The 22,177-nt window shown below is 35.6% G+C and overlaps 1 protein-coding gene across 5 annotated transcripts in view; it reads left to right on the top strand.

The window, feature by feature from the left end:
- The window catches only part of TAFA2 (TAFA chemokine like family member 2), a 510,015-nt gene extending 488,182 nt beyond the window's left edge, over nucleotides 1-21,833 (top strand). For 3 of the 5 annotated variants that reach the window (XM_045365537.3, XM_065524509.2, XM_045365538.3), the window contains one exon: nucleotides 19,699-21,833. In XM_045365537.3, coding sequence (XP_045221472.1) covers nucleotides 19,699-19,710 — 12 coding nt within the window. In that variant the 3' untranslated portion in view covers nucleotides 19,711-21,833. Of the gene's footprint in view, nucleotides 1-9,210; nucleotides 9,458-11,825; nucleotides 12,570-19,698 lie in introns of those variants that run through there. The other 2 variants (XR_010579472.2, XR_006690521.3) reach the window with 2 other exon arrangements.
- Nucleotides 21,834-22,177: the final 344 nt, after the last annotated feature.

The raw sequence follows: 22,177 nt of genomic DNA, 5'->3' as shown, positions 1-22,177 counted from the left end.
ACTTACAAATGGAAGTCTACATGGTCTCTCATGCCCATCCAACCTCTATCTAGTTTCAATTTCCAAGCATGAGGCTTTCTAAGGGAGGAAGTTACAAAGTCATGTGTGTTACTGGAAACTTCATTGCATTTCTTTTTAGTGTGACTCTATGAGAGCAAGGACCATGTCTGCTTTTGCCTATAGTTTAGCCTTAGTAAGTAATGTGGTAGCACAGTAAGATTTATTGAATAATGCATTGAGTTATTCATCGAATAAACAAGGAAGTAAACAGACAAATGAACAAACCTGTGATCTCATCTCCTACTACTTTCTTCCTTGCTTATTTCACTGACACCACACCACCCTTTTGTACTTTTCTCATCTCAGGTATTTTGCAGATGCTGTTACCTCTGCCTAAAATGCTCTTTTCCCAGCTAGCAACTTGATTGGCTCTCTTATCTCCACATGCTCTTACTGAAACCTCACTTTCTCAGCAAGTCTTCCTCATCTACATCAACTAAAATTGTACATCCCTGTCTCAAAAATCCCTCTCTTTCTCTTGACTTAATTCTTCTCTTGGCAGGGCCTAAAATTCATTAAAATTTTATGTATTATGTCTGTTGTTTGCCTGCCTCTGTACATAGTCAGTTCCACAGAGGACTGATTTTTGTCTTTTTCTTCACACCTATAACAGTGCCTCCCACTTAGTACGTGCTCAATAAATATTAGCTAAATGAAGGAATAGAAGAACCTAGAACACATAACCTGTTTCACTGGTTTTGAAGCCCAGAACTAAGAATCCCTTCCCCAGACTATCTCTTCCTGCTTCCCTGCATCTTTGGGAAGTTTCACTTAATTTTTCTGAGGTTCAGTGTCCTCAACTATAAACTGGGGATATTGGTAATTAGTAACAAAGACTAATAATAGTAATAGCAGTAAATCATAAATGGGGACTGTCTCACAGAATAATTCTGGGGGTTTTACAAAAGAATATGGAAATTTACTAAGTTGTCTATTGATGCCAACAATTATGATCTGAAAGGTGGAAGTAAAAGAATAATGAGCAGGGTTTCAGGATTCCTCGAGTAACAGAATGAGCAGCAGTTTTAACTGAAACCCAATTTTTTGGTCCTAGTCTAAGCCAAAAAATTTGTAGCACTTCTGCTAAGCAAAAATTAACTACTGGAAAATGGAAGATAGGAGGTAGGACTAACTTGCAGCTCCCACTTAGACAGACAGAACAGCGTGTGGAGACTAACATTGTAAACTTTTGCTTCAAGAACCACCACAGGGACATACCAGAAAAACTAAAAGAATTCACAACACGTCGCTTGTTGCCGTAAACTTCACAAGACAGACAAAAAACTCAGTATCCAAGTTTGGAGGGGTAAAGTCCATCTTCTTTACTGGGGAAACTGAAAAACCAGATGTTGGGAGAAGGATTTAACCTCACCTTGATCTCAAACAAATTTAGAGAACAGAGCAAGGTATGAAAGTAGAAGAAGTAGTGGGAAGAACACTGTAGGTACTGCCTTTCCCCAGGGAAGCCATTTCTGACTTTATCTCACAGGGGTCCTTGGGGAAGGCAGTCAGTGGAATTGGGGAAGGGCCACAAGGAGAAGGAGACTTCCAGTTGAACTTTATAATAATTTCGACCGAGTGCAAATTTTCCTGGGCAGAATCCTGTGGTAGGAGTGCAAGTAGGAAGTGTAGATATGAGCACAGAAGCCACAACAGACAGGGAGGGGCAAAGCCTGAAATCCCTGCCTGCTTTCTCAGAGGGAAGACTTGTAGCCTGGGGCAAGATCTCAGCCCTGCACACTGAAGGCCTGGATATAAATTTGGCTCTGTTGACTATTGGGGGAGCATGGTGGGAATGAGACTGGCCTGTTGACTGTGAAGGTGTTGGGTGATGCTTGTCACTGCCAGCTCTCTTCACTTAACCTGGTGACCTGTATGGAGCAGCAGAGGCAGCCATAATCCCCCTGTAACATAAATCCATTGGCCTGAGGACCACACCCCCATACCATACAGTGGCTGCAGCCAGCCCTGCCCATGGAGAGTCTGAGATCAGACACACCTAACCCTGCACCCACCTGATGGTCTTTCTCTACCTACCCTGGTAGGCAAAGATAAAAGACATAAACTTATAGGAGCTCTACGGCCCCACCCATTGCCCGAGAAACCCACTACTTATTCAGGTGGCCTGAGGGCAAGTTTCTGTCTCCCCTGTACTACTGCAGCTGATATTCTCTTGAAACCACCACCTCCTTGCTGGAGGCCAACTAACTCAAGATATTATACCAACTTAGAACAACCCTGCTCTGAGGAAGGAAAATACACCAGCTAATTCCACTGCCTATAATATCCTGACTAACCAGAGGTCATAAGTCTGTCCATGTGACAGCTTTACTGCTAGCATAATCAGTGTTCAGAAAAATCAGTGCACTAAAGAAAACTGCAGTAAAGGACCCCATAGAATTTAATTCACTTCCTTGCTACATCCACCACAGCAGGTGCTGGTATCCATGACTGGGAGACCTGAAGACAGATCACATCACAGGACTCTTTGCAGACACTATCCAGTACCAGTCCAGAGCCCAGTAGCTCTGCTGGATGGCTAGATCCAGAAGAGCAATAACGGTCACTGCAGTCTTTCTCTCAGGAAGTCCCATCCCTAGGAGAAGGGGGACAGTACCATATCAAGGGATCACCCCATGGGATAAAAAATTGGAACAGCAGCCCTTGAGTCCCAGATCTTTCCTCTGACATAGTCTACCCAAATGAGAAGAAATAAGAAAAAATAATTCTGGTAATATGACAAAATAAGGTTCCATAACACCCTCAAAATATCACACCGTCTCAACAGCAATGGATCCAAATCAAGAAGAAATCTCTGAATTGCCAGAAAAAGAATTTAGAGGTCAATTTTTAAGCTAATCTAGGAGACACCAGAGAAAGGTGAAAACAAACTTAAAGAAATTTAAAAAATAATACAGAATATGAATGAAAAATCACCAGAGAAATAGATATCATAAATAAAAAACAATCACAACTTTTGGAAATGAAATACACACTTAGAGAAAGGCAAAATACACTGGAAAGTGTCAACAATAGAACAATAGAAGAAAGAAATTCAGGGCTCGAAGACAAGGCTTTCAAATTAACTCAATCTGACAAAGAAAGAAAAAAATTTTAAAAATTAATAGAGCCTCCAAGAAGTTTGAGATTATGTTAAATGACCAAACCTAAGAATAATTGGTATTCCCAAAGAAGAAATCTAAAACTTTGGAAAACTTACTTGAAAAAATAATTGAGGAAAATTTTCATGTTCTTGCTAGAGCTCTAGATATCCAAATACAAGAACCTCAAAAAACAAGTGGGAAATTCATTGCAAAAAGATTATTGCCTAGTCACATAGTCATCAGGTTATCTAAAATCAAAATGAAAGAAAGAATCCTAAGAGCTGTGAAGCAAAAGTATCAGGTAACTTATCAGATTAACAGCAGATTTTTCAGCAGAAACTATACACACTAGAAGGGATTAGGGTGCGGTTTTTAGCCTCCTTAAACAAAAAAAAATCAGCCAAGAATTTTGTATCTTCCATTTTCCAGTAGTTATACCTAACCAAGGAGGTGAAAGTCCTCTACAAGGAAAACTACAAAACACTGCTGAAAGAAATCATAGACGACGCTAACAAATAGAAACTCATCTCATGCTCATGGATGAGTAGAATCAATATTGTGAAAATAAGCATACTGCCGAAAGCAATCTACAAATTCAATGCACTTCCCATCTAAATACCACCATCATTCTTCATGTAACTAGAAGAAAAAAATCCTAAAATTCATATGGAACCAAGAATGAGCCCACCGATTAGAGATAAAACATATAGAAAAAAGTTATTCTACTCTTAAAATATTCAATGCATATATTATCAAATTAAAAAAAAAGAGTCCCTGAAAACATTTCTGTTTTTGAACAATGTAAAGAAAATGGATGATTAGAAATGTGTAAATGATGTATTTCTCCACGTGCAACTTCCTTTTTCTAAAAAAAAAAAAAAACTCTTCTGAGATTTTTGTGCACCCATCACCCAAAGAGTGTACACTATACCCAATGTGTAGTCTTTTATACCTCACCCCTTTCCAGCCCTTCTCACCGAGTCCCCAAAGTTTATTGTATCATTCTTATGCCTTTGTGTCTGCATAGCTTAGTTTTCACTGAAAAGTGAGAACATACGATGTTTGGTTTTCCATTCCTGAGATACTTCACTTAGAATAATGGCCTCCAACTTCACCCAGGTTACTTGCTTTGCCAAAGCAGGACTAAGCAAAAGGAACAAATTTGGAGGCATCACATTTTCTGACTTCAAACTATACTTCAAGGCTATAGTCACCAAAACAGCATGGTACTGGTATAAAAATAGGCACGAAGACCAATGGAACAGAATACAGAACCCAGAAATAAAGTAAAATATTTACAGTGAAATGATCTTTGACAAAACAAACAAAAGCATAAAGTGGGGAAAGGACAACCTATTCAACAAATGGTGCTGGGATAATTGTCAAGTCACACATAGAAGAATGAAACTGGATCCTCATATCTCACCTTATACAAAAATCAACCCAAGATGGATCAAAGGCTTAAATATAAGACCTGAAACCATAAAAATTCTACAAGACAACCTCAGAAAAACTCTTATAGACACTGGCTTATGCAAAGAGTTCACAACAAAGAACCCAAAAGCAAATGTGGCAAAAATGAAGATAAATAGATGGGACTTAATTAAACTAAAAAGCTTCTACACAGCAAAAGTAATAATCAGCAGAGTAAACAGACAACTCAGAGTGGAAGACAATACTTGCAAACTATGCATCCAACAAAAAACTAATATCCAGAATCTACAAAGGAACTCAAATCGGCAAGAAACAATCCCATCAAAAAGTGGGCTATGGACATGAACAGATAAAATATATATTTTATATATATATGTATATATTTACAAATATATATATATACACACACACACACACAAATGCCAACAAACATTAAAAAATGCTCAACTTCACTAATTATCAGGAAAATGCAAATCAAAACCTCAATGGAATGGCCATAATTTAAAAGATCAAAAAATAATAGACATTGGTATGGATGTGTTGAAAATGGAACACTTACACTGCTGGGGGGAATGTAAACTAGTACAACTACTGTGCAAAACAGTGTGGAGATTTCCTAAAGAACTAAAAGTAAATGTACCATTTGATCTAGCAATCTCACTACTATGTATCTACCCAGAGGATAAGAAGTCATTATATGAAAAAGACACTTGCCCATGCATGTTTATAGCAGCACAATTTGCAATTGCAAAAATATGGAACCAGCCCAAATGCCCATCAATTAATGAATGGATAAAGAAAATGGAATGGAATGCTACTCAGCCATAAAAAGAAATGAAATAATGCATTTCACAGCGACCTGGATGGAGGCCATTATTCTATGTGAAGTAACTCAGGAATGGAAAACCAAACATTGTATGTTCTCATTTATAAGTGAAAGCTAAGCTGTGCAGACACAAAGGCATAAGAATTATACAATAAGGTTTGGGGACTCAGGGAGAAGGACTGGAGAGGAGTGAGGTATAAAAGACTACACATTGGGTGTAGTGTACACTCTTTGGGTGATGAGTGTACAAAAATCTCAGAAATCACCACTAAAGCACTTATCCACATAACCAAAAACCACGTGTTCCCCCAAAAGTATTGAAATTAGAGAGAAAGAAAAGAAAGAGAAAGAAAGAGAAAACAAAATAAAAAATATGTAAAATGTGTCTTCCCTTTGTTCATGCAGTTCCACATTCAGAAACTATTATGAGGGGGAAACCCTGAAGCAAAGTATCAACAATAAAAAATAAAAATCATATCCACTTACACCAAAAAATTAGCTTCTATTTGGCTTTAAAAATACCAGTCTCCAGATTTGATAGGGGAAAAAAAAAGCAGGAGAGAGGTCAGGCATCCTGAACTGTAATATATAGAGTACATAATTCTGTTTGTGTGTGTGCACATCAGTGATTGCATGCATAATATTATTTGGGGGCAATGGTGAACCAATCATTGTGCTATTTGTTTACTGTGTTCCATTATAGGAAATTTGATGCTATTTCATTTGCACCACCATATCTGATGTCAAGTGAGCATGTAATTCCTTGGTGTAGGGTAATTGTCTCATGAAATATTTCGGGAGAAAAATTTCCTGACAGTGTTAAGCAGCTGTATGGAAATTACTCAGGAGATAGGTATATTTTTTTTTAATGGGATAGCTTCTAACTGAAATATTAACTGTAATGAATATGCCAGCATCAACCTTGATGCATTCATTTGGACATTTTCCACATCCCAAGTGATTAGTCTAATACCAATTAGAGCATCACAGATTGCTATTATCTTCTTGCATTATTATTTTCATGAATTAATTTTGTTTTTAAAATCAGACCTTTTCCAAATGAGAATAAATTTAAATATCTGAGGTGAAAATGTGAAGCTGAATGTCAGGACCCATGCATATCTATAATTTCAAATTCTGAAACTGCAGAATTATAGGGATAATCCTAGAAAAATTAAAAATTGAGGAACTGACCCTTTGGGTCACCTAATCACCCCCCTTACTGTTTACAGAGAATCCAAATATTGGATATTAGCTTTTCTTCTTCTGAAATTACTTATCACCTTTTTCCTTATATTAATTCATTCATGTGTTCATTTATTTATTCATCTCTCCATGCATCCATTGTTTCAATCTTTCATTTAATAAATATTAAGCATCATGTATGTGCCTGATATGCTGCTTAGCACTGAGGAAACAAAATGTATGCTAATATTATTTTTCTCCAATACCTCATATTTTAGTGAGAGAAACAGATTAATAATCATAATGTGATGAAATATGTCTTATAATAGAACTATGACAAAGTGCTGATTGGATAAATCATGAAGTGGCTACATTTCTTCTGGGGTTTGAAACAAGTATATTTTAGGCAAAGCTAAAACAAACACAAAGATAAGGGGACATGAATGGGCACATCAAGTCCTAGGATTAAATAGACGTGACTAGAGTAGAGCAGGCATGTTTTGTGGAGGCATTGGGAAGAAGGGGAGATGAAGCTGTGCATTTGGGGCCTAATCATGAAGGATCTTATATATCATAAATAAGTTTATGTTTCTTCCTGTAATAGGAGAGTATTGTAGATTTTTCTTTTCAGAATGATAGTGGCAAAGAGGAGGAGGAACATCAAGGAACAAGACAACTCAGGGCATTATTGCAATTATACACACCAAGTGGAATAAAGAGTGTAGCAGTGGGACCGAGAGTAGGAAATAGATTAGAAAGATGATTAGAAACTGATTAGAGATAAGACATATAGGAAAAAGTTATTCTACTCTTAAAGTATTAAATGGGTATATATGAAATTTTAAAAAGTCCCTGAAAACATTTCTATGTTTTTGAACAACATAAAGAAAATGGAGGATTGGAAGTGTGTAGATGATGTATTTCTCCAAGTGCGACTTGCTTTTTCTTAAAAAAAAAACAAAAAAAAAAACAACTGAAACTCTTCTAAATTTTCTCAGTCTTTATGATTTATCTTCAGCTGCATGTGTCCACCGCAAGTCATAACACTGACCCACTTCACAACTGCGTTGGCTTTGATATATCTAAATAAAGGCCTCTAGATTCGACTCTGTGGCCAGAATACAAAAGTTCCACTCTTCCTCAAATCATCATTTAAATCTTACATTTTCTGGTTTAGGAGGGAGAGGCCAGGATTAGCAGGGATAAGAAAACAGGGGTCTGTTCTAATTGCTCAATAACACAAATATTTTCAAAATTGGAAAATATATTTTTCTACTAATTACATGATTAGTCTTTTTTGTTGCTATTAGTTTTAACTATTCCAACCTCTCAAATTTATGTGGAAAGTGCTTTACTTTACTTTTAACTTATACAACCAAAACCCCTCTATTGTCAGAGTCTAAATTACTATTAATAGCCAATTTGCATATGATTTATTATTTATTGTTATACTTTTCTGTCAACTACTGAATTATTATTCAAATATTTGAAATTCAAATAGTATGTTTTGATATCGCTGGAGTACTTTGGAAAAGACAGTATAAATAAAACTACTTTTTTTTTTTTTTTTGAGATAGAGTCTCACTCTTGTCACCCAGGCTGGAGTGCAACGGCGTGATCTCAGCTCACTGCAACCTCCGCCTCCCAGGTTCAAGCGATTCTTCTGCCCCAGCCTCCAGAGTAGCTGGGATTACAGGCAACTGACACCACACCCAGCTAATTTTTTTTTATTTTTAGTAGAGATGGGGTTTCACCATGTTGGTCAGACTGGTTTCGAACTCCTGACCTCAGGTGATCCACCCGCCTTGGCCTCCCAAAGTGTTGGGATTACAGGCATGAGCCACCACACCTGGCCAATAACACTTTTAAACATCTATCTCTATCTATAAAATGTCATAAGTTACAACTGAAAAATGTCATGAATCTCATTCTGTCTGTTAATGAGGATTACATAATTAATAATGATTAGAGAGCAACAAAGTTGACTTGAAAAATGAATGCCACCCAAGGGTGACTAGACCTATATGTTGGTTAAATGGCTTGGTTCCATTTATCACCCTTAAAGTGTGTATGGTTTAAATTCCTGCCTCAGCAAATTACAAATTACTCTAGACATGGATGATCAGGCAAGGCTGTGAATGGTTAAGATCACAAATATTTTATCTTTGAATTATAATTGATTATTACTACCTAATATTGTTTCTACAATTATTTTATACTTTTATACTTAAATGACTATCTCTTGATTTCTGTGTACTTTCTTCCTTGCTTTTAATGAACTTTTTTCTTAGGTTTGTGCAGAATGCTCCCCAAATATTCACAAGAAATGCTTACTGTCCTTTTTTTTAAAATTTCTTGTAAAAACTTTATTTTAGTCCCATTTAAAGGTGTGTCTCTTTGAAATTAAAAAATGATGTACTAAGATTATATAATCTTCTAAGAGAGATACAAACCTATCCCCATTGTGAGCTTTTTTGGAGGTAAAGGACATTATTGTCTTGTTGTCCCTTTATGCTTGTTGTAATGTCCCCTTTCTCCCAGGTTTGCTTTCTGTAATAATCTGTTAAACAGTGGAGTGCCTGACATGTGTTTGTTCCTTAGGCAAACGTGTAAAACTCTTCAAGTTCGAATGGAGAAGTAGAAAGAGAAGGTTTCTGCTGTGCCTGATGACAATTTTTGATTTCTCCACACTCAAAACAGTTTTGGCTCCATGTTGGAGCACTAGTTGTGGCGAATCCTAGTGTTGGTCGGATTCTAAGGAAGGGACAGAAGTTTCATTGAGAAGTAAAGATTCAAAACAACTCCAGAAATGAGCTCCCGTCTTGGTTTACTGCTCACAAAGCAGCAGGTGTGTACATGGTGCTAACAGGATTAACTATGACCTACTCTTTCTTGTGGTTACCATTAGCATTTAAGTGCCCCTGATTTCAGAGGGAGATAATGAACTTGGTACAGCTTTAGGGAGTCAGAGGGCAAAGACTGCCTAGGTGGTCAGTAAAGAAAGGCATTGGATTATTGTTATTAAAAAGTAGAGAGAGGCATCATTCTTTAAACTGATGTGAAGCTCATACACTGAACAAATAATTGGCCACAAAGAGCCTTTATGTATGTCACCTACAATGGCTCTGCAGTATTGTTTTCCCCAAAATAGGAAATGGATACTACAAAAATCTGGGTGTATTCTTGGACTTCTGTTAGTGTTCAAAGCACTATTATTTGGAAATAAGCATGAAAAGTACTGAGCCATCAGACTTTCACTTAATCTCTATAAACCAATTAAGGCTGCATTCTTACCTAATGGTCCATTCTTTATATATTTAAATTGCCCCATAATTGAATATTATTTCATACCTGCATCTAAGCATTACAAATAATTAGATTGAAGGATTTATATTTTGGTAAACTTTGGAAATTCAAGGTTACTAAACTATGATGGTTGTTATCAGAAAAGTCCAGAAAGAATTACATCTAGGAAACCGAAAAAAAGAAAAAAAAAAGCAAAAGCACCCAACATGTTAAACATCACCATCTATGTTGCCCTACCCTTCAGAAAATTGATTTTAGTTTGAAATTTATAGAAGGGAATTTTTTAATACAAGATTTACCACATGTAGAATGATTGTCTCTTAATTTTATGGAAGAGGATAGGAATGGAGAGGAGAGAATGCTCCATCTCCATGTGCTGCTTCTGACATATTCTCAAAAACTGCTGATACTACTTTTGTCTTTCCACAAGTTACGTCAAGTCCTTTTAAGTGACAGCAACATATTCTTAATTCAGACAGGTGTGTAACTGTCCGAAGGGTTCTTCCTGCCTGCTGCACAAACAAAATCAATTCATAGAGACCATGGCATTGCAATAAAACATTTAATTGATGAGGGGCCAGCCGCGTCACACAGGAGATGAAGTTATTACTCAAATCAAACTCCGCGATAATCTAGGGGCTAGGGTTTTTCAAAGATAGTTTGGGGGAAGGGGTGGGAGTGGCTAGGGAATGGTTGCTTGCTGCTGTTGGTTGGGGATGCAGTCATACAGGTGTGGGAAATGGTACTCCTCCAGGCTGAATTGCTTCTGGGTGTGGCCACAGGAGCAGTTGGTGGGTCCATTGGTGTCAGGCATGCAAAAACCCTGAAAAGATATCTCAAAAGACCCCATTAGGTTCTACAACAGTGATGTTATCTAACGGAGAAATTGGAGAATTTGTATCCATTGTGACCTCCAGAACAATGGCTGGCAATTGTTTATGTCTATGCCTTAGCAGAATTCAGGCTCCTCTATCCTCCTAGCCTGGTGATCTTTCCTTAGCTTTACAAAGGTGATTGAGTTTTGGTGAAAGCCTATTATTACTTAAACTATAAACTGAATGTCTTCCAAAGTTAGCTTGGCTTAAACCCAGAAATAATTAAGATCAGGTTGGATACCAAAGGCAAGATAGGGTTTAGCTAGATTAGATCTCCTTAACTGCCATAATTTTCTCCCTGATACAGTTTTTGCAAAGGTGGTTTCAGTATCTCAAGGAAAGGTTGTCCCTAAGAGCCATTTGTATTTGTAACACAAACCAACAAAGAAGTTAAGAGAAAATGCTCTCTACGCTACTAAAAAGAATTTCTTCCAAGTTTCAGCTCTTCTTCACCCCTAACTCCAACTATCTTAAACTCATTTTTTAAAGTACAATTTTTAAAGCTTCTGTAGTAAGACTGGAATTCTTGAGGAGAATGATTCTTGACCAGATTGAAACTTATCAAGTAAAGCTTTCTGGCAGAAAGTGGATAAAAACTATCAATTCAAATTACTCTTTTACAAATGAGAGGCTAGTCTAAAAAAATGAACTTAATATCAAATTTAGCAGGTAAAGTACCTTTGAATTGAGTTCAGAATCTCAACTGTCTGTAAAAATGTATGAACTATGCTGGCATATAGAATTAATATCTTTAAAAGTCTGCTCAGATTTCTTTGAGGCATTTAAAATAATTGTTTTTCTGACTTAAGGATTTTTTGGGTGTCTCCAAGAGATTTCTCCTTATTCCATATGTTGTTGACTTTCACCATTATCTTAATTTTGTGTGTGTTGATTCTGCACCTGAAACAAACACAGTGTGTGTGTGTTGGGGTACCAAGGGAAGGGGAAGCAAAGTCTTGTCCTAACAAATGTTTTGTAACGTTTCAAAGGAATTTATTAGTTACTTAAAAATCAGGAAATGCTTTGTTTTGCTAGCGTTGAATGTCATCCAGAGAGAAACGGCTGATCTGCTTCTGAGTGAATGAATGCGCATAAATGGCAACGCAAACAGTCATCTACTTCCGTGAGTCACGTAGAAGAGTTCATGGCAGGCACACTGTACAGCTTTCAAAGTTCCAAGAAACAGCGTAGGTCCATCTGTTCAAAAGATTCATTTCCAGTCGAGATCTTCATTTACACAGCATAGGAAGCTGAAAGCCATTGACAGATGTTGTGTATGTGGTAGGAGCTCACTAGTTCTGCATTCTAATATAATGATTAGGCCTTTTAGAAAATGAAGTCTTCAAAGTGATTATACCACTGAAGAATTTAGGTGATCAGAACAAAGTTTTATTCCATTTAGAAGTAGTGTTTCTTAAGAAAGGTCACAGTAGTTGGAGGCAAGAAGTGAGTTAGAACCTCACTGACTCCAACCAATATGCTTGGTAGATAAAAACTCGAGTTTCAGAGATTTTTAAAAGTGACTTATCCAAAGTTTTACAACTAGCATATAGTAACGCTGGTATAAAACCTTGGTCTCCTGACTAGCAGAATAAGGCTGTCCCCTTCAGGCATATCTGGTATTCTATTTCTTTCCAGAAATCTAGAAAGATTATATGTCAAGTCTGAAAAATCTTTTCTTTTTTGCTTCCTACACTGATACTCACACTGATTTATACCAAAATATAATCAGTTAGCTACAGTAATGCTGTTGTTTCAGATTACGCTTTCCACTCACCCAAGGCTGTTAAATTTTTCAAGAATTTATAAAATAGATAACTGAGAATAGTTCAAGGTCCTTTAGTGGAAATGTTGATCTTAGCTGAAGTATTAAACATATCTCAAAGTGTTAAAATAAATGTTCAGGCCAATCTAGTGAAAGCAGTTCTTTGGAGGTAAAACTAAGCTGTGGTATGAAAATACAATGGTTTTCACGTTTCTAGGGGTCACTTCCATCATGAAAGTAAAATATAGGCTTAATTTTCACATAAATGAGTAGATTTATAAAAGTGATTCATATGTCACTGTCTTATAGTGCCTTACCTTACCTGAAAGCTGTCTGGTCAGCTTGCTCATGCGTGAATATCCTAGACCAATAGGTGTCTTTCATTTCGTAATACCTCATTGCATGAAGTACTTTAAGATATGACAAGTGCATTCACATATAGTTACAACCAATGTAATGGCAGCTTTTCTCAAGCTTAAATGAGAAAGCCTGCTACTGCAGAGTAATGATGTTTTAATTGCACATTTAGTACACAAAAAGTGAAGCAAGAGCTTATTTCATGTACTTGTGAGAGCTACATTAAAAAAATACATTTGCAGTGAAGCAGCGATTATATTCCAAGAAAGGAGGAGTTCATCAAATCCGCACTTAGGATGATGAAGGTATTCTATTCTCCCTTTTACCTTTATCTAATAAGTTAAATGTATTGTAAAGTTAGTTTGAAATCATGAAATTGTGCCTATTTGTGATGTTATTAAGCAGCCATCTTAAAAGGATTGACCATGCACTGCATTTAATCCTGCCTCCTCTTAGAAGTATTATCGCATTTCCTTGTCTTTCAGTTGTTGAACTAAAGAGTGCTCATAAGTCCAAAAATAAATGTTTATGTAATAACATGGATATTTTAGTGAAATTTTAACTCTTTTTAAAATGAAATTGACTGCAACGTTCATAATGCATTTTCACTTCTACTGTTCATAATGCATTTTCAGTTCTATTATATAAATATTGTTTAATAGTTCCTCATAACAAGATTTTAATGAACATATTGGAGAAGATGATTTTTTAAATTAAGCTAATATCATATAAGATTTATATTGATGCTGTGGAGGTTTGACAGTGATTTCACAAATACATTGTAGACTGGCAAATGGAACAACTGAGATTTTTAAAAATCTGGGATATGGGGTAGAACTCAAAGAAAAATAATATCAGAGGAACCATCAATAAAGAATAGGGAAATTTGCAAATCTGCATTTTCTTTTGGCATAGTAATATCCCATTTATTTTTTAAGCATAGATAAAATGCAGTGCCAACTTCCTAAATATGTATCCTTTATGCAAAGTCTGATGGCACCTTGTTTATTAGAAAGACAAAGAGTTAGAAAAAAATGGAATTATGTTATCAGAGAAGACTAGTAACATATGTGCAGAAACAATCAGAGGCAAAACCTGGGAATTTAATACATTTGGATGCCTAAAAATTTACACATATCTGAATAATAATAGTTCATACTTCTTTAGCACTCTTTAGGTTCCTCGAACTGTTCTAAGCATGTAACCTATTAACTCGTTTACTTCTCAGCTCATACAGTCCTGTGATGCAGATGCTAATAGTATTTCTGTTTTACCTGGTAAATCATTAGCAGAACTGAGCATTGAAAACAGGCAGCCTACCTTCAGGGAACATCAAAGTGGTGCTTCATTTTTTTCTTAATTTTTATTTTTACAGGTTTTTTTTTTTTTTTTTTTTCCCCCCAAACAGTCTCACTGTGTCATCCAGGCTGAAGTGAATCAGCGAGATCATAGCTCACTACAGGCATGACCTCCTGGGCTCGGGCAATCCTCCCTGTAGCCTCCTGAGTAGCTGAGACTAGAGGTGTGCACTATCATGACTAGCTAATTTTTATTATTATTATTTTTTTTGTAGAGTCTGGGGGGTCTTGCCATATTACCCAGCCTGGTCTCAAAATCCTGGCCTCAAGCAATCCAACTGCCTCAGCCTTTCAAAGCAGTGGGATTGGCCGGGTGCGGTGGTTCATGTCTGTAATCCCAGCACTTTGGGAGGCCGACGGGGGCGGATCACGAGGTCAGGAGACTGAGACCACCCTGGTTAAGACGGTGAAACCCTGTCTCTACTAAAAAAAAATACAAAAATATTAGCCGGGCGTGGTGGTGGGTGCCTATAGTCCCCAGCTACTTGGGAGGCTGAGGCAGGAGAATGGCATGAACCCAGGAGGCGGAGCTTGCAGTGAGCCGAGATCGCGCCCCTGCACTCCAGCCTGGTCGACAGAGCGAGACTCCGTCTGAAATAAATAAATAAATACATACATACATACATACATACATACATACATACATACATGCAGCAAGCACTGGGATTACAGGCCTGATCCACCACGCCTGGCCAGTGCTTCATTTTTAATATCTGACTTTTATTATTAACAAAACAAGATCAAGAAAAGAAATAATTGCAAGATGATTCACTGTAAGCAACAGAAAATTAAGTCAATATATTTTAGAGAAACAAGAAATAATACCTCCCTCCAATAGGTATCTTATGTATCACCTTTTGTATCTTGTTTGAAAATTTCTACTTCTACCATCTACTAATATTGAAAAGGCATTTACTGGGACAAGCACTTTGTCTGGATTATCTGATTTAATCACAATAGCATATTACACACAGGGAGGCCAAGGGTCAGCGAGTTTAAATAATTTATTCAACCCCATAGTGTTAGTGATAAGGCAAGGATTTGAACCTGGGCAGTCTGCCGAACAAAGCCTGAGCTATTTGTAATTATGCCTCTCACCATAATATATTATCTCCTGCGGATAGCCTAGTCAGCAGGACTTGAACAGGGGGAAGAAGGAATTTTAGATTTCAATATAATGATTGTAAGAATTTTAAGAATTTTGTAAAAGGACAGAATAGATTCTTGAATTTCCTTCCAACTTTGTAATTTACTTTAACTTGAAGATTGGCAGAGGAAATTTCACAATACTCAAACAATAAAATGGAAACAGTATAAATAATTGAGTTCACCTAATTTCAAATTTCACTTAAATCATATACGTTATTAACCAGGTTTTATTTTCTCAATTTAAATTGTTGAACAGACTTAAAGACATGATTTTAGCATGAGTTGTTTAGAAATCTAATCAGGGCCCTATAATTGTTTTGTTGGCCCGTGATAAGTGGGTGCCCTGAATCTTAAATAATTACTACTTTTTGCTTAATGTTACCAGATTAGCATCTTCATCCTGGTTGACCGCTACTAGGGTAGCTTCCTGCTTGTGACAAAAAAGCTATTATTATAATTTCTGCATTTTATATGTGTCCAGCAGCCCAGTAGTTTCACTTACCAAACTGGCTGGTACGCGGCACACACAAATAAGATTTGCGTAAAAAAGAACAGCTGTGTAAAATATTGCCTTTGGAAAGGCAAATTTACTGAGATAGTGATTATAGCGCATGAAGCTCAAGGCATAACCATAACAATCGTAGGGCCATTTCTCTCCCTCATGCAGTATTTTATATCTATTGCCCTCAGAACAAGAAGATAGTGTGCAATCATGGTAGCAAATGCTATTTCCCATCCTGTAAAACTGATTTTATTGCAACCTCCTGCTTTTAGTTACTGAAAACATGCCAAAAATCTTCCTTAGAAGGTAAACCTTAGAGCTTGGCCTCTTCCAAAAAATACGGTTTGAATGAAAGAATGTTATTTAAGTTCTAAAAATATGGCAATGCTTAATTTGGTATATTAACGATTACTTTTACTTTATAAAATGTTGGATTGTATAAATATTGCTTAAGCAAATCTTGCATATCAAGATGTTCCAGTTTAGAGTCTATAAAAGGTAAAATGACGTTTAAAATATGTTTCCCCCACTAGCAAGCCAGAGTTTAAACTCGGGTAACTCAGATTTATTTAAAATAAGCATACAAATTATAAAAGGTTGATATTTTTGTTTAATTTTAGGTAACAATTTTATTTGCAAATAGTATTTGGACCTTGCATAGTAAGCTTTTTTACTTGGTCATCATGTACCTATATTTAGAATCATTTTCCTATACATTTTTAAACCTACGTTTTTCCCATCTTGTTTAGTGCAAACCTTGAGATTGTCAGGGAGGGTGGTGGTAGATATTTATGCATGTTCATCTTTATTTTGTGTTGAAAAGAATGAGTCATTAGTTAGGCTTTAATTCCTTCAATGTAGTTCTCTAAACCTGCATGAATGTCTGTTAGTGTTTAAAGAAAAACTTTAGCCGAATTAAATTGAGCAAAGAACAATTTGTGAATCAGGCAGTCTCCCAAGAGTAGGCTCAGAGACTCCGGCACAGACACGTGGTAGAAGATTCATAGACAGAAAAAGGAAAGTAACATACAGAAAACAGAAGTGAGGTATAGAAACAGCCAGATTGGTTACAGCTCAGCATCTGCCTTATTTGAACACAGTTTGAGCAGTTTGGCTACCTTTGATTGGCCAAAACTTGGTGATTGGCATAAGAGTAGGCTACAGTGTGTTTATACCTCTATTTAGGTTACAGTTTATGATGTACAGAGATAGCTTTAGGTCAAACTTAAAATAAGTAAGGAGGAAGCTTTAGGCTAAACTTTATTTAACAGTGTGATTCTTTCATTCTACTTTCAGTGGCTCTTTTGTTAAAGATTTATACATTCAAAAGCAAAAAAAAAAAAAAAAAAAAAAAAAAAATTCCTCCTAAAATCCAGACCTTTTATTTTTATAGTTGTTCAGTGTTGACAAAACTAGGTGTTAAATAACATTATAATACTTGATCTTCATGGCAGTACTGCCATTCTGGCCTAAATACAGAGCTCTTGATGCCGAACCACCATGTGTCCTCTTATCAAAATCAAATAATTAAAAAAAAATCAAGTATTAGATTGTACACTTTCATCTAATATTAGAAATGATTTATATCATATTATTCATCTCATAATATTTGCTAGGATATTTTTAAAATTAGTAATCCAGGAATATTGTGTAAAAGTTAGGTGTGAGAATAGGTTGCTTTAATTATGCTGTAATCCATGTGTATTTAGACAATTACTTCTTTTAGTCATGTTTAAATTTTGTTTCTCTAGCAATTATGTTAGCTGATAGAAAGATATCATCATAAAAATGTATGTTTATGATGTTTTTGAGGATATGGGTAACCTTATTTATATGTGTTTATATGTTTATATGTGTGTATATATATTTTTTTCTCTACAAAAATGGAGAAAGGTTTTAGTTTCATAAGCCTTTTGTACTATACTTTTAATTTAGATATTTATTTTCAAAATTATATGAGTAAAGTTTTAATATATAAATAGTTGAGAGGAACATTTCTCTACTTTATATAAACCAGTAGAGTCAAATATTTATTTAGCTTGAAATGAAGATATAGGAATGCATCTATTACACTCACTAATAGATTACTTAGAACCTGAGCTTGAAGTGGATCAAGAGGACATGTGTCTTGCTATCATGGAGTCATGGCACCATGTTCATCCAGTTCATTTCCGCCATGTTTCTCCATTTGGCTACACGGAGCCGCAGCAGAGGCTAAACCATTGATTCTCTCTCAATTTCCTCTCTCCGTCTTTTACACACACACATATATCTTCCTCTCTCGTTTCTTGTCTTTGCAGCATTAGTTTTGAAAATATGGTCCACGTTCATACTCAATTTGGAAGTCCTTCACAGAAATTGTATATGATGACTCCTGAATGGCAGGCAGATTGATAATTGATAATTGATAATGAGAACACTGCTACGCCTGAGATATCTCCTGCTCCCAGAGTCTCAGAGATTCAGTAGGCTCTTCATGTGTTTCCAACCCTCCATCCTCGGTTCAACTTCTTCCATGGTTGGGGAGTAAGATACTTCAGATACATAGGCAAAGAACTCCTTCCTCGGCAGTGCTAGCAGACCACTGAGACAGAAATAAGATGACTGCCTCCATACATGAAAACACACTTTTGCCTTCTGTGGCATCTCCCTTTGGTAACGTAATTTGAGACTAGCCATAGCAAAGTCTAGAACTAGCTTATTATTTTGTTTAATGTATTCATTTTTTTTAATAATTGATCAGAAAACAGTGAAACCAAAGACTTTTGTAATGTTTTTCAAAGGACAAGTAACAATGTCACTTAATAGAATAAAATCAAAGTTTCAACAATAATTTTTTAAAATCGCTTTTCGTTTTAGCCATTCCTAGAAAAGACCTGTTAGGTAACTCTCTAAATACCCTGCCTGATATGAGAGTAGAATTAGAAATTTATTGACACAGCAGAAATCTCTTGATTTCTCCTCTCCCTCTCTCCTTCTCCCTCTCTCTGTGTGTTTTCCTCTGTATCTATGCATATATAGATATGTATGTATATATGTATCAGTTATTCTGTTTATTCTTTTCTCCTGTATACAAATGGTCTTTGGACTTTGGTAGGTGTGAAGTTAGTATGAATGTTTCTGAGTGATACTTAAAATAGCATTAATAGTATGTTCTTATCAATTTTATGAAAAATTTGGGGCACCTTTAACATTTGGTACAACATTTTTCTATTCCTTATTGTTTCTCTCCCCACATATTTTTGTCCCCCATAAACATATTTTTTTTTTTCAAAATATAATTGACTCAAATAAGCCCTCAATTTTTAAACTATTTCAAAAATGAACTTTATGGAGCCAATCCCCAAGGGCTTTTTGAGAATACGATGTGGCTATTTTGCTGGGAACAGAGGTCTTTCTTCACTGAGGCCTAGTATGATGTGTTTATGATATTTAGGCTATGGCCACCAAGCCTATGCAACAAAACAAGGATTCCAGAATCACTCTCTGGGTCTAAGAGGGATATTGTTATCACCAGTTGGGATAATTCTAGCCACAGTTGTATTCATTTGGATAATTGTGCAAGTGACTCTAAAAATATTGTGAGATGATAATGAGAAAAAAAGTATATTTTTATATGGTGGAAATACCTGCATCTGGTAGTCCTTTAAAATTAAGCAATGTATTTGAATAGCAAACACCAGCATTTTGAGTTACCAATTAATTTTTAATTGTGTTTAGTTTTAAGATTACTGTTATGTTATGAAATGTTGACTGTATTTTCTTCTTCCTTTGTAGGTAACCCATTAACCCAGGAGAAATCAAGTGATCCTCAAGGCTGATGACATTGAACATACGCATAGAAACTTAACTCCTGGGGTGATCTTGAAGATTTTTATACCACTTGAAAGAGGCGCTCAAGAGTCTATTTCCAAGGGATTTCATGGCCTCTTCTTGAAATCAAGACTTTTTAAAAGTCAGACATGAACTTCTATGTCATGAAGATTTCAGCAGATTTGAACTGTGTTCCACTTGTAAATTGTTAAAAGAATTTGAAGTCGCTGTCTGCGGAGCTGGTGAAGAGTTGTTTTTTCAGGGTGATGTCAGAGACAGTCACCTTTTGAGTTATTGGCTCCAGATGTGACTACTTTTCTTGTTTCTGCAAGCTGTATCCCAAGTGCACTGTCCTTCTGTCCTGGATGTGTTCATTTGCTAGTGGGACTACATATGGCTTTAATGACATTTCCTTTGAGAACTTTTCCTCTGGCATGGTGTAGACTGAGACAATTTTATTTGTATCCTAACCTTGGAGCTCGGAAAGCCTACATGTTTTAACATCTTAAAGTTGCTTTTGTTAAAGGAATGGAAATGTATATCCATTGGTAATAACATTGGCAAGTAATAGTTATCTGAATAAATCAATTATATAAGAATGTATAGACAAGCTGACATATTTCCCTAAGGCTAACAACACCCTCCTGAAGCTCTTTGTCAAATATGTAGTACTTAGAACTGGATTACCATTTTCATTATATAATACTTTGTACCTCTAGAGCACTCTCCCTTTCTGTTTTTTTTTTTTAAGTGAACTTTTCTTTAATTTTTTATGTTTACTTATTCCCTTCACAGAAATCAGCAGTGAGCAGTCAAGTTACTGGGTAGCCTTCAGTTCCAACAAAATTGACAGGGATGCATGTGAGTTTCTGATTTCTTAGCTTGAACATTATTCACTTAGATTTCTTCTAGTATTTTTTTAAAAAACTGTCCTATCTCATTTTAAAAGACTTTCTTTTGCTTGATCCAAATGACTGTTTGAATGCTTATATATTTGTTCAATCTGTTGATAGAATAAATTGTTCCTTTTCCTCAGTCTCAAATTAATAAATATTTGCTTACAGTTTTCCTATTCAAACAATTTGTTAGGCCAATATTTTGTGACATTTTTGTAGCCATTTTAACATTTATGGTTTTGGTTCTACAGGAAAGTCATAAATATTTAAAGGCCTTAAACATGTATGTACTTTTTTTTTCCTAAGTTATAGAATGTATAATTTTATACTACATTTGTTTTATTTCTTTTGTGATATGAAGGGAGAGAAGAAAGAAAATTGTGTAGCCATTCTATAATAATATTATGTAAACCTATAGTTTGAAGGAATGCAAAGAGAGGGATTTCTGTGTTTTACTCATTTTAGACTACTCAGAAGATGCTTCATAAATTGTCCTTTTAGAATTTCCATCATGGAAGGTGGTATGGAAGAAGGTATGGAAATATCTTGTATTCTAAAAACTCACTGGTATGGTCAGTTAGACATACGTTGGTTTCCAAGATGGAGGCCCATATATCCTGGGGAACTTTGGTCTATTAGTTTGTGACAATATTCAAAGACCAATACACTACTCAGACACTTTCCTAGGAAGAGCAACTAAAAATGTAAAATTGGTTAAAAATAAAATCTGAAAAGTATACATCTCCCACTGAACTAAAATCCACTGTCTCATAAGTTCATGGAATGAAATGACTTTCTGCCTCCATTTTAATCATGCATAAAATGAAGTAGATGGCTTTGAGTGGATTTTCACAATGGCTCAAGACTATATAAAATTATATATATAAAAAAACGGTTGTCCTGGAATTTCTGCATCAATTAGAATATCATTAATTTCTTTGTAACCAAGTGAAAAGCTATACTTTTTGGAAATTATGAATTTGTCCTAGGTTTGTTTGAGATTTGAGATTATAGATCATGCTTCTCATTTTTAAACTATGTTCTTTAAATCAACACTGGAAACTCTGTATTATATACAAGTGTAATACATGCATATAATAGAAAAAAATACGTGGAATTTCAAATATACTAACTAGATTATCCCCAGTAGATTAATGTTGTGACTATTCAGAAAAGGTGAATAAAATTGGGATATAAAATGAACTGTCTTTCATAAATTACATTTATAGATCTGTTTTCTGTGTTTTATTTTAAAAGCATTTCAGTTATTATCCAGGGAAAACTCTGAATTCCTGGGGAAGATGACATAAGTTCTTCAATCTTTTTTTTAATAAAGATCCATGGCAAATCTTGCCATTTACACAAGGTTCCAATATACGAATGCTTCTTTGCTAGGATACAATTGAAATAGATATGCTTAACACTTGTGCTACTTGCCCATTTTGACTGTGAGTACAACTGGCATAATTTGCTAGCAATATGTAAAATGTATTTTATGAAAATTGTTAAAGATAATGACCTAATTATCTTTCAAAATATGTATTAAG

The sequence above is a fragment of the Macaca fascicularis genome, chromosome 11, assembly GCF_037993035.2.
Source record: "Macaca fascicularis isolate 582-1 chromosome 11, T2T-MFA8v1.1".
Classification (NCBI taxonomy): domain Eukaryota; kingdom Metazoa; phylum Chordata; class Mammalia; order Primates; family Cercopithecidae; genus Macaca; species Macaca fascicularis.
The sequence above is the reverse complement of the archived record's forward strand: the minus strand, read 5'-3'. Positions and strand labels throughout refer to the sequence as shown.